The sequence below is a fragment of the Mobula birostris genome, chromosome 5, assembly GCF_030028105.1.
Source record: "Mobula birostris isolate sMobBir1 chromosome 5, sMobBir1.hap1, whole genome shotgun sequence".
NCBI lineage: Eukaryota > Metazoa > Chordata > Chondrichthyes > Myliobatiformes > Myliobatidae > Mobula > Mobula birostris.
The window spans coordinates 3093740-3108731 of record NC_092374.1 but is presented as its reverse complement, the minus strand read 5'-3'; the positions used below and the strand labels follow the sequence as shown (position 1 = coordinate 3108731).

General features: G+C 47.7%; 1 protein-coding gene across 9 annotated transcripts in view; it reads right to left on the bottom strand.

The window, feature by feature from the left end:
- spef2 (sperm flagellar 2) overlaps positions 1 to 13419 on the bottom strand; it is a 216674-nt gene extending 203255 nt beyond the window's left edge. For 6 of the 9 annotated variants that reach the window (XM_072257488.1, XM_072257493.1, XM_072257496.1 and 3 more), the window contains exon 1: positions 3525 to 3636. In XM_072257488.1, the coding sequence (XP_072113589.1) occupies positions 3525 to 3609 (85 nt within the window). In that variant the 5' untranslated portion in view covers positions 3610 to 3636. Of the gene's footprint in view, positions 1 to 3524; positions 3637 to 7824; positions 7856 to 10614; positions 10768 to 13326 lie in introns of those variants that run through there. The other 3 variants (XM_072257490.1, XM_072257494.1, XM_072257495.1) reach the window with 3 other exon arrangements.
- Positions 13420 to 14992: the final 1573 nt, after the last annotated feature.

The window sequence follows — 14992 nt, the reverse complement described above, 5'->3', positions numbered from 1 at the left end:
TTTTCCAACATTATAATTCATTTGCCACTTTCTTGCCCATTCTCCTTATCTGTTTAAGTCCTTCTGCATCCTACCTGTTTCCTCAACACCATGTGCCCCTCCGCCAATCATTGTATCATCTGCAAACTTGGCAACAAAGCCATCTTTTTCATCATCTATCATTTATATACAGTAAAAAAAAAGAGGTCCCAACACCAAACCCTGCGGAACACCACTAGTGACTGGCAGCCAACCAGGAAAGTATCCTTTTATTCCCACTCACTGCCTCCTACCAATCAGCCAATGCTCTAACCATGTTAGCAACTTTCCTGTAATACCATGGGCTCTTAACTTGGTAAGCAGCCTCATATGTAGCATCTTGCCAAAGGCTTTCTGAAAGTCCAAATATACAACAGCTACTGCATCCCCTTTATCTATCCTACTTGTAATCTCCTCTAAGAATTCCAACAGCTTTGTCAGGCAAGATTTTCCCTTCAGAAAACTATGCTGACTTTGTCCTATCGTGTCCTGTGTCACCAAGTACTCCATCATCTCATCCTTAACAATTGACTCCAACATTTTCCCAACCACTGCGGTCAGGCTAACTAGTCTGTAACTTCCTTTCTGCTACCTTCCTCCTTTCCTAAAGAGTGGAGTGACATTTGCAATTTTCCAGTCCTCTGGCACCATACCAGAGTCCAATAATTTTTGAAATTTCATTGCTAATGCCGCCATAATCTCCAATGCTACCTCTTTCAGAACTCTAGGGTACAGTTCATCTGGTCCGGGTGACTTCTGTAACTTTAGGTCTTTCAGCTATTCGAGCACTTTCTCCCTTGTAATACTAACTGAACTCACTGCTCTTCCTTCACACACTACAACATCTGGCACACTGCTAGTGTCTTCCACAGTGAAGACTGATGCAAAATACTCATTTAGATCATCTGCCATCTCCTTGCACCCTGTTATTATTGTTATTGGCCAGAGGACCTAGGGTAACAGAAGAACTGAAGGAAATTCACATCAGGCACAAAATGGTGTTGGGTACACTGATGGGACTGAAGGTTGATAAATCCCCAGGGCCTAATGGTCTACATCCCAGGGTACTTAAGGAGGTGGCTCTAGAAATCGTGGACGCATTGGTAATCATTTTCCAAAGTTCTATAGATTCAGGATCAGTTCCTGCAGATTGGAGGGTAGCTAATGTTATCCCACTTTTTAAGAAAGGAGGGAGAGAGAAAACAGGGAATTATAGACCAGTTAGTCTGACATCAGTGGTGGGGAAGATGCTGGAATCAATTATAAGAGATGTAATAGTGGCATATTTGGATAGCAGTGGCAGGATAGGTCCGAGGGCCAGCATGGATTTACGAAGGGGAAGTCATGCTTGACTAATCTTCTGGAATTTTTTGAGAACCTGACTATGAAAATGGACAAGGGAAAGCCAATGGATGTAGTGTACCTGGACTTTCAAAAAGCCTTTGATAAGGTTCCACATAGGAAGTTAGTGTGCAAAATTAGAGCACATGGTATTGGGGGTAGGGTACTGACATGGATAGAAAATTGGTTGGCAGACAGGAACAAAGAGTAGGGATGAATGGGTCCTTTTCAGAATGGCAGGCAGTGACTAGTGGGGTACCGCAAGGCTCGGTGCTGGGACCGCAGATATTTACAATATACATTAATGATTTAGATGAAGGGATTAAAAGTAACATTAGCAAATTTGCAGATGATACAAAGTTGGGTGGCAGTGTGAAATGTGAGGAGGATGTTATGAGAATGCAGGGTGACTTGGACAGATTGGGTGAGTGGGCAGATGCAGTTTAATGTGGATAAATGTGAGGTTATCCACTTTGGTGGCAAGAACAGGAAAACCGATTATTATCTGAATGGCAGCCAATTAGGAAAAGGGGAGGTGCAACGAGACCTGGGTGTCATTGTACACCAGTCACTGAAAGCAAGCATGCAGGTACAGCAGGCAGTGAAGAAAGCTAATGGCATGCTGGCCCTCATAACAAAGGGAATTGAGTATAGGAGCAAAGAGGTCCTTCTGCAGTTGTACAGGGCCCTGGTGAGACCACACCTGGAACATTGTGTACAGTTTTGGTCTCCAAATTTGAGGACGAACATTCTAGCTATTGGGGGAGTGCAGCATAGGTTCACGAGGTTAATTCCCGGGATGGCGGGACTGTCATATGTTGAAAGATTGCAGCAACTGGGGTTGTATACACTGGAATTTAGAAGGATGAAAGGGATCTGATTGAAACATATAAGATTATTAAGGGATTGGACACGCTAGAGGCAGGAAACATGTTCCTGATGTTGGGGGAGTCCAGAACCAGCAGCCACAGATAAGAATAAGGGGTAGACAATTTAGAACAGAGTTGAGGAAAAACTTTTTCACACAGAGGGTTGTGGTTCTGTGGAATGCTCTGCCTCAGAAGGCAGTGGAGGCCAAGTCTCTGGATTCTTTCAAAAAAGAGTTAGATAGAGCTCTTAAAGATAGCGGAGTCAAGGGATATGGGGAGAAAGCAGGAAAAGGGTACTGATTGTGGATGATCAGCCATGATCACAGTGAATGGCGGTGCTGGCTTGAAGGGCTGAATGGCCTACTCCTGCACCTATTGTCTATTATTTCACCTGCCTTATTTTCTAGCAGTCCTATATCCACTCCCATCTGTTTTATTTTTTACATACTTGAAAAAAGTTTTTACAAGCCACTTTGATATTATTTGCTAGCTTGCTTTCATATTTCATCTTTTCCTTCTAATGATTCTTCTAGTTGCTCTCTGTAGGGTTTTAAAAATTTCCCATCCTGTACCTTCCCACTAATTTTTGCTTTGTTGTATGCCCTCTCTTTTGTTTTTACATTAGCTTTGACTTCCCTTATCAGCCATGGTTGTAATATTTTGCCATACGAGTACTTCTTCATTTTTGAAATACACATTTCAAAGTCGCAGAAACATGGAAAACTTACAGAACAATACAGGCCCTTTGGCCCACAAAGCTGTGCCGAGCTTGTCCTTACCTTAGAACTACCTGGGCTTACCCATAGCCCTCTATTTTCCATGTATCCATCCAGGAGTCTCTTAAAAAATCCTATTGTATCCGCCTCCACCACCACCGCTGGCAGCCCATTCCAGCCACTCACCACTCTCTGTGTAAAATACTTATCCCTGACATCTCTTCTGTACCTACTCCCCAGCACCTTAAAAATGTGCCCTCTCGTGCTAGCCATCTCAGCCCTGGGAAAAAGCCTCTGACTATCCACACGACCAATGCCTCTCATCATCTTGTTCACCTCTATCAGGTCACCTCTCATCCTCCACAACATGCTGGAGGAACTCAGCAGGTTGGGCAGCATCCGTGGAAACGATCAGTCAACATTTCAGGCTGGAACCCTTCGTCAGGACTGAAGGGGGAAGGGGCAGAGGCCCTATAAAGAAGGTAGGGGGAGGTTGGGAAGGAGAAGGCTGGTAGGTTCCAGGTGAAAAACCAGTAAGGGGAAAGATAAAGGGGTGGGAGAGGGGAAGCAGGGAGTTTACCTCTCATCCTCCGTCGCTCCAAGGTGAAAAGGCCGAGTTCACTCAACCTATTCTCATAAGGCATGGTTCCCAATCCAGGCAACATCCTTGTAAATCTCCTCTGCACCCTTTGTATAGTTTCCACATCCTTCCTGTAGCAAGGTGATCAGAACTGAGCACAGTACTACAAGTGTTAAATCTGGTCCAAGCAAGTTCAAATGGGACAAGTGGGACAAGTTAGAGGGACAAAATGGAGAGGCCCTGTAGCTCAGAAGGGTAGGGAAAGGAAGAGGAGGGCAGTAGTAATAGGGGACTCAATAGTTAGGTGGTCAGATAGGCGATTCTGTAGACGCAGTCAGGAGACCCGGATGGTAGTTTGCCTCCCTGGTGCCAGGGTCCGGGGTGTTTCTGATCGCATCCAAGATATCCTGAAGTGGGAGGGTGAGGAGCCAGAGGTCGTGGTACATATAGGTACCAATGACATAGGTCAGAAAAGGGAAGGGATCCTGAAAGGAGAATATAGGGAGGTAGGAAGGGAGTTGAGAAAAAGGACCGCAAAGGTAATAATCTCGGGATTACTGCCTGTGCTACGCGACAGTGAGAGTAGGAATGCAATGAGGTGGAGGATAAATGCATGGCTGAGGGATTGGAGCAGGGGGCAGGGATTCAAGTTTCTGGACCTTTGGGACCTCTTTTGGCACAGGTGTGACCTGGACAAAAAGGACAGGTTGCACCGGAATCCAAGGGGACCAATATCCTGGCAGGGAGATTTGCGAGGGCTACTGAGGTGACTTTAAACTAGAATGGTTGGGGGGTGGGAATCAAATTGAAGAGACTGGGAGAGAGGAGGTTAGTTCACAAATAGAGAAAGCTAGTAGACAGTCTGTGAGGGAGGATAGGCAGGGGACAGAGAAAGGGAGCACTCATACCGATGACGTAGGGGAGAAGGAAGAAAAAGATAACAAAGTTGTTTGCACCATTAGGGATAAACAGAGAGTAAAAGGAGGAGAGTTTCTTAAATGCATCTATTTTAATGCTAGGAGCATTGTAAGAAAGGTGGATGAGCTTAGGGCATGGATTGATACCTGGAAATATGATGTTGTAGCTATTAGTGAAACATGGTTGCAGGAGGGGTGTAAATGGCAACTAAATATTCCTGGATTTTGTTGCTTCAGGTGTAATAGAATAGGAGGGGTAAGAGGGGGAGGCGTTGCATTGTTTGTCAGAGAAAATATTACAGCGGTGCTTTGGCAGGATAGATTAGAGGACTCATCTAGGGAGGCTATTTGGGTGGAATTGAGGAATGGGAAAGGTGTAGTAATGCTTATAGAGGTGTATTATAGACCACCTAATAGGGAGCGAGAATTGGAGGAGCAAATTTGTAAGGAGATAGCGGATATTTGTAGTAAGCACAAGGCTGTGATTGTGGGAGATTTTAATTTTCCACACATAGACTGGGAAACCCATTCTGTAAAAGGGCTGGATGGTTTGGAGTTTGTAAAATGTGTGCAAGATAGTTTTTTGCAGCAATACATAGAGGTACCAACTAGAGAAGGGGCAATGTTGGACCTCCTGTTAGGGAATGAGATAGATCAGGTGATGGAGGTATGTGTTGGGGAGCACTTCGGGTCCAGTGATCACAATGCTATTACTTTCAATATAATTATGGAGAAGGATAGGACTGGACTCAGGGTTGAGATTTTCGATTGGAGAAAGGCTAACTTTGAGGAGATGCGAAAGGATTTAGAAGGAGCGGATTGGGACAATTTGTTTTATGGGAAGGATGTAATAGAGAAATGGAGGTCATTTAAGGTGAAATTTTGAGGGTACAGAATCTTTATGTTCCTGTTAGGTTGAAAGGAAAGGTTAAAAGTTTGAGCCATGGTTTTCAAGGGATATTGGAAACTTGGTTCAGAAAAAGAGAGAAATCTACAATAAATATAGGCAGCATGGAGTAAATGAGGTGCTCCAGGAATATAAATAATGTAAAAAGAATCTTAAGAAAGAAATTAGATACCCTGAAGAAGATATGAGGTTGCTTTGGCAAGTAAGGTGAAAATAAATCCAAAGGGTTTCTACAGTTATATTAATAGCAAAAGGATAGTGAGGGATAAAATTGGTCCCTTAGAGAATCAGAGTGGACAGCTATGTGCGGAGCCAAAAGAGTTGGGGGAGATTTTGAACAATTTCTTTTCTTCGGTCTTCATAGTCATGGTCATACTTTATTGATCCCGAGGGAAATTGGTTTTCGTTACAGTTGCACAAACCAAGAATATATATAAAGCAATATAAAACCATAAATAATTAAACAGTAATATGTAAATACCAGAAAATAAGTCCAGGACCAGCCTATTGGCTCAGGATGTCTGACCCTCTAAGGGAGGAGTTGTAAAGTTTGATGGCCACAGGCAGGAATGACTTCCTATGACGCTCTGTGTTGCATCTCGCTGAAATGAGTCTCTGGCTGAATGTACTCCTGTGCCCAACCAGTACATTATGTAGTGGATGGGAGACATTGTCCAAGATGGCATGCAACTTGGACAGCATCCTCTTTTCAGACACCACCATCAGAGAGTCCAGTCCAGAGAAGGATATTGAATTGTGTTAGGTAAGGGAAACAAGTAGGGTAGTTATGGAAACTTTGATGATTAAAGAAGAGGAAGTACTGGCGCTTTTAAGGAATATAAAAGTGGATAAGTCTCCGGGTCCTGACAGGATATTCCCTGGGACCTTGAAGGAAGTTAGTGTGGAAATAGCAGGGGCTCTGACAGAAATATTTCAAATGTCATTAGAAACGGGAATGGTGCCATTGGATTGGCTTATTGTTCATGTTGTTCCATTGTTTAAAAAGCGTTCTAAGAGTAAACCTAGCAATTATCGGCCTGTGAGTCTGACGTCAGTGGTGGGTAAGTTGATCGAAAGTATTCTTAGAGATGGTATATATAATTATCTGGATAGACAGGGTCTGATTAGGAACAGTCAACATGGATTTGTGCATGGAAAGTCATGTTTGACAAATCTTATTGAATTCTTTGAACAGGTTACTAGGAAAGTTGACGAGGGTAAAGCGGTGGATGTTGTCTATATGGACTTCAGTAAGGCCTTTGACAAGGTTCCACACGGAAGGTTAGTTAGGAAGGTTCAATCGTTAGGTATTAATATTGAAGTAGTAAAATGGATTCAGCAGTGGCTAGATGGGAGACGCCACAGAGTAGTGGTGGATAACTGTTTGTCAGATTGGAGGCTGGAGAATAGTGGTGTGCCTCAGGGATCTGTACTGGGTCCAATGTTGTTTGTCATATACATTAATGATCTGGATGATGGGGTGGTAAATTGGATGAGTAAGTGTGCAGATGATACTAAGATAGGTGAAGTTGTGGATAATGAAGTAGGTTTTCAAAGCTTGCAGAGAGATTCAGGCCAGTTAGAAGAGTGGGCTGAAAGATGGCAGATGGAGTTTAATGCTGATAAATGTGAGGTGCTACATTTTGGTAGGACTAATCAAAATAGGACATACATGGTAAATGGTAGGGCATTGAAGAATGCAGTGGAACAGAGGGATTCAAGAATAATAGTGCATAGTTCCCTGAAGGTGGAATCTCATGTGGATAGGGTGGTGAAGAAAGCTTTTGGTATGCTGGCCTTTATAAATCAGAGCATTGAGTATAGGAAACACGAGGAAATCTGCAGATACTGGAATTTCAATCAACACACAGTTGGGATGTAATATTGAAATTGTACAAGGCATTGGTAAGGCCAAATTTGGAGTATTGTGCACAGTTGTGGTCACCGAATTATAGGAAAGATGTCAACAAAATTGGGAGAGTACTGAGAAGATTTACTGGAATGTTACCTGGGTTTCATCTCCTAAGTTACAGAGAAAGGTTGAACAAGTTGGGTCCTTATTCTTTGGAGTGTAGAAGGTTGAGGGGGGACTTGACAGAGGTATTTGAAATTATGAGGGGGATTGATAGAGTTGACGTGGATTTGCTTTTTCCATTGAGAGTGGGGGAGATTCAAACAAGAGGACATGAGTTGAGAGATAAAGGGCAAAAGTTTCAGGGTAACATGAGGGGGAACTTCTTTACTCAGAGAGTGGTAGCTGTGTGGAACGAGCTTCCAGCAGAAGTGGTTGAGGCAGGTTCGTTGTTGTCGTTTAAAGTTAAATTGGATAGATATATGGACAGGAAAGGAATGGAGGGTTATGGGCTGAGTGTAGGTCAGTGGGACTTGGTGAGAGTAAGAGTTCAGCACGGAATAGAAGGGCCGAGATGGCCTGTTTCTGTGGTGTAATTGTTATATGGTTAAGAAAATAAGTAACCTGAGGGGCAGCATGGTAGCGTAGTGGTTAGCAGAACACTTTACAACGCCAGTGATCTGGAATCTGGATTGAATTCCCAGCGCTGTCCGGAAGGAGCTTGTAAGTTCTTCCCGTGACCGTGGGTTTCCTCCCACATTCAAAGTACCTGCAGGCGAAAAAGCTGTCAGCATGTTATGTTGGCACTGGAAGCTTGGCATCACTTGTAGGGTTAAGAAGTTGTGAGCATGTTATGTTGGCACCGGAAGCTTGGCATCACTTGTAGGCTGCCACTCAGCACATCTTTGGACTGTATTTGTTGGTGATGCAAAATGATACATTTCACTATGTTTTGATGTAAATTTCAATTATTTAAAAGACCTGGCACAGTTACAATGGGAAAGGTAATTGCAAATTAAAGTACTTAATTAAGGTATCATCTACCTGCTGAACTGTGTCTACACCCACCTGGACAAGCCAGCGAGCACTGTGAGGGTCATATTTTTTGACTTCTCCAGTGTGTTCAACACCATCCGCCCTACTCTGCTGGGAGAGAAGCTGACAGCGATGCAGGTGGATGCTTTCCCTGGTGTCATGGATTCTTGATTACCTGACTGGCAGACCACAGTACGTGTGCTTGCAACACTGTGTGTCTGACAGAGTGATCAGCAGCACTGGGGCTCCACAGGGGACTGTCTTGTCTCCCTTTCTCTTCACCATTTACACCTCGGACTTCAACTACTGCACAGAGTCTTGTCATCTTCAGAAGTTTTCAGATGACTCTGCCATAGTTGGATGCATCAGCAAGGGAGATGAGGCTGAGTACAGGGCTGTGGTAGGAAACTCTGTCACATGGTGTGAGCAGAATTATCTGCAGCTTAATGTGAAAAAGACTAAGGAGCTAGTGGTAGACCTGGGGAGAGCTAAGGCACCGAGGTCCCCTGTTTCCATCCAGGGGGTCAGTGTGGACATGGTGGAGGATTACAAATATCTGGGGATACGAATTGACAATAAACTGGACTGGTCAAAGAACACTGAGGTTGTCTACAAGAAGGGTCAAAGCCATCTCTATTTCCTGAGGAGAGTGAGTTCCTTTAACATCTGTTGGATGATGCTGAGGATGTTCTACGAGTCTGTGGTGGCCAGTGCTATCATGTTTGCTGTTGTGTGCTCGGGCAGCAGGCTGAGGGTAGCAGACACCAACAGAATCAACAAACTCACTCGTAAGGCCATTGATGTTGTGGGGATGGAACTGGACTCTCTGACGGTGGTGTCTGAAAAGAGGATGCTGTCTAAGTTGCATGCCATCTTGGGCAATGTCTCCTATCCACTACATAATGGACTGGTTGGGCACAGGAGTACATTCAGCCAGAGACTCATTCCACCGAGATGCAACACTGAGCGTCATAGGAAGTCATTCCTGCCTGTGGCCATCAAACTTTACAACTCCTCCCTTGGAGGGTCAGACACCCTGAGCCAATAGGCTGGTCCTGGACTTATTTCCTGGCATAATTTACATATTACTATTTAACTATTTATGGTTTTATTACTATTTATTTATTTATGGTGCAACTGTAACGAAAACCAATTTCCCTCGGGATCAATAAAGTATGACTATGACTATGTATTTCGTGTGGATAGTCAGAGGCTTTTTCCCAGAGCTAAAATGGCTGCCACAAGAGGACACAGGTTTAAGGTGCTGGGGAGTAGGTACAGAGGAGATGTCAGGGGTAAGTTTTTTTACGCAGAGAATGGTGAGTGCGTGGAATGGGCTGCCGGCAGTGGCAATGGTGGAAGCAGAAATGATAGGGTCTTTTAAGAGACTTTTGGATAGGTACATGGAGCTGAGGAAAATAGAGGGTTTTGGGTAAGCCTAGGTAGTTCTAAGGTAAGGACATGTTCTGCACAACTTTGTGAGCTGAAGAGCCTGTATTGGGCTGTAGGTTTTCTATGTTTCTATTTACTGGCACAGTTATAATAGGAAAGGTAAGTGCAAATTAAAGTACGGAGCATTGGATTGTCTTCAGAGATGGATTGGGACGAACTCAGTATATTACTTCAAAGGGCCAAAGGCAAACCTAATACACCTCTATGGAAAGGAAATAAAAATTAAAAGGAAATGAGGTTTGAGGAAATTCTGTCAATAAATAAAGTCTGTGAAATGTAAAAGGGGGTAAATGAAGTTTTCATGTGATGAAACAAGTGATTAAAGAAAAGGATGAAACATTACATTGAATCCAGCATTATCTTTAAGGCTTAAAATGTGAGTAGCTATTTCACCAAAGCATATACTGGACCCATACTTCATAAGGCATCTTCCTCATTTTTCACAAAAACACATGCTATTGCTGCTCTGCTGACATCCCTGCCGGCAGCTCCTTTCTCTTTACTTTGGCCAAATCCTCTCTCATTCCTCTGTAATTTCCCTTACTCCACTGAAATACTTTCTCCTTATCAAATTTCAAGTTGAACTCAATCATATTGTGATCACTGGTTCCTGAGGGTTCTTTTACCGTAAACTCCTTAATCGCCTCTGGTTCATTACATAACACCCAATCCAGTGTAGCCGATGCCCAAGTAGGCTCAACACCAAACTGCTCTAAAAAGCCATCTCATGGTGGCATTCAACAAATTCACTCTCTTGAGATCCATTACCAACCTGATTTTCCCAATCGACCTGCATGTTAAAATCTCCCATGACTACCATAACATTGCCGTTTTGACTCGCCTTTTCTATTTCCTGTTGTAGAGTGTGGTCCACCTCCCAGCCACTGTTGGGAGGCCTGTATACAACTGCCATCAACGTCCTTTTACCTTTGCAGTTTCTTAACTCAACCTACAAGGATTCAACATCTTCTGAACCAATGTCACATCTTTCTACTGATTTGATGCCATTCTTCACCAGTAGAGTGTGGCGTGTGGCCAAGTGGTTAGGGCGTTAGGCTCACAATCGTGGGTTCGAGTCTCCACCAAGACAGCGTGTTGTGTCTTTGAGCAAGGCACTTAACTATACACTGCTCCAGTCCATCCAGATGAAAATGGGTATCGGCAAATGCTGGGCGATAGACTGGCATCGTATTCCAGGGGGAAGTCTCGTACTCTCGGTTGTTTCATGCCACAGAAACCGACATAAGCACCGGCCTGATGAGCCACAAGACTTGGGACAGACTTTAACATGAGAGCCACGCCTCGCCCTCCCCTGTACAACTTGTAACCTTGGGCGTTTGGCTCCCAACTACAACCATCCCTCAACATCATACCTGACTATCTGTAATAGTGTACCCACCTCCCCCAGCCCCCTACCTTCTTTCACCCAATGCCCCCAGCCCCCCCACTTTCTTTCACCCACCTCCCCCAGCCCCCCACCTTCTTTCACTCCCTCCCCCAGACACCCACCTTCTTTCACCCACCTCCCCCAGCCCCCCACCTTCTTTCACTCCCTCCCCCAGACCCCTTCTGTTCACTCCTCCCCCAGCCTCCCACCTTCTGTTCACTCCTTCCCCAGCTCCCCCACATTCTGTCACTCCCTCTCCTGTCCCCCCACCTTCTGTTCACTCCTTCCCCCAGCCCCCACCCACCTTCTGTTCACTCCCTCCCCAGTCCCCCCCACCTTCTGTTCACTCCTCCCCGAGCCCCCCTACCTTCTTTCACCCACTGCCCCCAGCCCCCCACCTTCTTTCACTCCCTCCCCCAGACCCCCACCTTCTGTTCACTCCTCCCCCAGCCCCCCACCTTCTGTTCACTCCTTCCCCAGCCCCCCATATTCTGTCACTCCCTCCCCTGTCCCCCCACCTTTTGTTCACTCCCTCCCCCAGCCCCCACCCACCTTCTGTTCACTCCCTCCCCAGTCCCCCCACCTTCTGTTCACTCCTCCCCGAGCCCCCCTACCTTCTTTCACCCACCGCCCCCAGCCCCCCACCTTCTTTCACTCCCTCCCCCAGACCCCCACCTTCTGTTCACTCCTTCCCCAGCCCCCACCCACCTTCTGTTCACTCCCTCCCCAGTCCCCCCACCTTCTGTTCACTCCTCCCCCAGCCCCCCACCTTCTTTCACCCACCTCCCCCAGCCCCCCATCTTCTTTCACTCCCTCCCCCAGACCCCCACCTTCTGTTCACTCCTCCCCCAGCCCCCCACCTTCTGTTCACTCCTTCCCCAGCCCCCCCACATTCTGTCACTCCCTTCTGTCCCCCCACTTTCTGTTCACTCCCTCCCCAGCCCCCACCCACCTTCTGTTCACTCCCTCCCCCGTCCCCCCACCTTCTGTTCACTCCTCCCCGAGCCCCCCACCTTCTTTCACCCACCGCCCCAGCCCCCACCTTCTTTCGCCCACCTCCCCCAGCCCCTCCACCTCTTTCACTCCCTCCCCAGTCCTCCCACCTTCTGTTCACTCCCTCCCCCAGCCCCCAACCACCTTCTGTTCACTCCCTCCCCAGTCCCCCCCACCTCTGTTCACTCCTCCCCGAGCCCTCCACCTTCTTTCACCCACCTCCCCCAGCCCCCCACCTTCTTTCACTCCCTCCACCAGTCCCCCCACCTTCTGTTCACTCCCTCCCCTGGCCCCCCACCTTCTGTTCACTCCCTCCCCCAGTCCCCCCACCTTGTTCACTCCTCCCCCAGCCCCCCACCTTCTGTTCACTCCTCCCTCAGCCCCCCACCTTCTGTTCACTCCTCCCCCAGCCCCCCACCTTCTGTTCATTCCTCCCCCAGCACCCCCACCTTCTGTTCATTCCTCCCCCAGCCCCCCACCTTCTGTTCATTCCTCCCCCAGCCCCCCCCACCTTCTGTTCATTCCTCCCCCAGCCCCCCACCTTCTGTTCACTCCTCCCCCAGCCCCCCACCTTCTGTTCATTCCTCCCCCAGCACCCCCACCTTCTGTTCATTCCTCCCCCAGCCCCCCACCTTCTGTTCATTCCTCCCCCAGCCCCCCCAACCTTCTGCTCACTCCTCCCCCAGCCCCCCCACCTTCTGTTCATTCCTCCCCCAGCCCCCCCACCTTCTGTTCACTCCTCCCCCAGCCCCCCCACCTTCTGTTCACTCCTACCCCAGCCCCCCACCTTCTGTTCATTCCTCCCCCAGCCCCCCCAACCTTCTGCTCACTCCTCCCCCAGCCCCCCCACCTTCTGTTCATTCCTCCCCCAGCCCCCCCACCTTCTGCTCACTCCTCCCCCAGCCCCCCCACCTTCTGTTCACTCCTACCCCAGCCCCCCCACCTTCTGTTCATTCCTCCCCCAGCCCCCCCCACCTTCTGTTCATTCCTCCCCCAGCCCCCCCACCTTCTGTTCATTCCTCCCCCAGCCCCCCCACCTTCTGTTCATTCCTCCCCCGCCCCCCCACCTTCTGTTCATTCCTCCCCCAGCCCCCCCACCTTCTGTTCATTCCTCCCCCAGCCCCCACCCACCTTCTGTTCATTCCTCCCCCGCCCCCCCACCTTCTGTTCATTCCTCCCCCAGCCCCCCCACCTTCTGTTCATTCCTCCCCCAGCCCCCACCCACCTTCCCTCAGTCCCTCCCCCAGCCGCTCACCCACCCACTCTCCGGGACAGCCCGAGCTCCTCATTCAACCACCGGCAGAGAATTTCCGTCATCTTCCGCGATCTCCGGGCTCCACTCGCAGCGTGGGCCTTCGGTCACCATGGCAACGGCTTCCGTGGAAACCGGCCCGGCCTCTCGCCGTCACGTCCATCTCCGGAATCCCCGCCCACCACTCCGGGAGCCTGACCAATCACGGAAGGGCTCGGCGGCGCGCCTGCTGCAGTAATGGACGTGTGGCGGCCCCGAGAGCAGGCCGACCGAGCGGGCGGACTAACACGCTCTTCGTTCCCCGAAAGCAGCGGGAATCTGCTTCTCGTCGCCTGTCTGCGCCGCTTTTCTTTTTTTATGTGAGGGACGCGCGCAGATCGCTCCCAGTGCACTCCACAAGTCTGCCTGGGCAGAGTCCTGAGGCTGAGTAAAACTGGCCGGGCAGCACCGAGAGCTGTCCACAGCAGATGTGAGGTAAAATCATGAGGGACGTGGATGAAGCGGAAAAGAGCTCAAGCAGGGAGTTAGCAAGGACAGGGTGCCCTGAAATAAAAAGTTCAAAGTAAAATTTATTGTCAGAGTACATGCCTGAGATTATTTTTCTATGGAAACACAGATTTCCCCCGTCATCCGAAGGTAGAGCGTTCCTATGAAACGGTTCGTAAGCCGGAATGTCATAAAGCGAAGAAGCAATTGCCGTTTATTTATATGGGAAAATTTTGTGAGCGTTCGCAGACCCAAAAATAACCTACCAAATCATGCCAAATAACACATAAAACCTAAATTAACAGTCACATATAGTAAAAGCAGGAATGATATGATAAATACACAGCCTATATAAAGTAGAAATACTTTTCCACAATCATTACTGCACTGCTCTCCGCAGCGAAAATCTCACGCAAGCGTTCTCGGCAAAAACACGCTCTCCAATAACCTTTAAGCGATGAAGCTGCCAAATCTACCAAATCTACCAAATAACACATAAAAATACACAGCCGATATAAAGTAGAAATAATGTATGTACAATGTAGTATCACTTACCGGAATTGGGAAGACATCGAGCTCACTGATGATGGTGTGTTAGACCGAGTCGTAGCAGGCTGGGGTGGTGCAGTGGCCCCCACCCTCCGGGCCGCTGAGCGATACCGATCTGCGAAGAACGCAGCAGTAGCCGGGAGGCACACAGCACATCTTTAAGAAAAAAGCCGAAACAAACATGCTAATTAATTAGGTGCTGCTTGACACGTAATGCTCGGCCCAGATCAGTGCTGATTGCATTGCCTTTGATCTGGGCCGACAATTACATGTCGGCGGCACCTAATTAATTAATTAGCATGTTTATTTTGGCTTTTTTCTTAAAGATGTGCTGTGTGCCTCCCGGCTACTGCTGCATTCTCCGTGAATCGGTACCTGTCCGGGGCCCGGGATTTGGGGTGGTGGGACACTGGGGTGTCATCTCATTGTCTGTTTCCATTAGAGCAGGCAGCTCATCTTCTCCTATGACTGCCCGCCTCGATGTCGAAGGTCGAGGTTCGTCGTCTGCTGTAGCTGATGTGGAAGGCTTGCTTGACTGCTGAGACTCGTGCAGTTTTCTATCACACAGTTCTTTAGTAAGGACTCAAACCATCCTGCAAATATCCCCTAAACCGACGTACCCTTTCAAAATTAAAGTC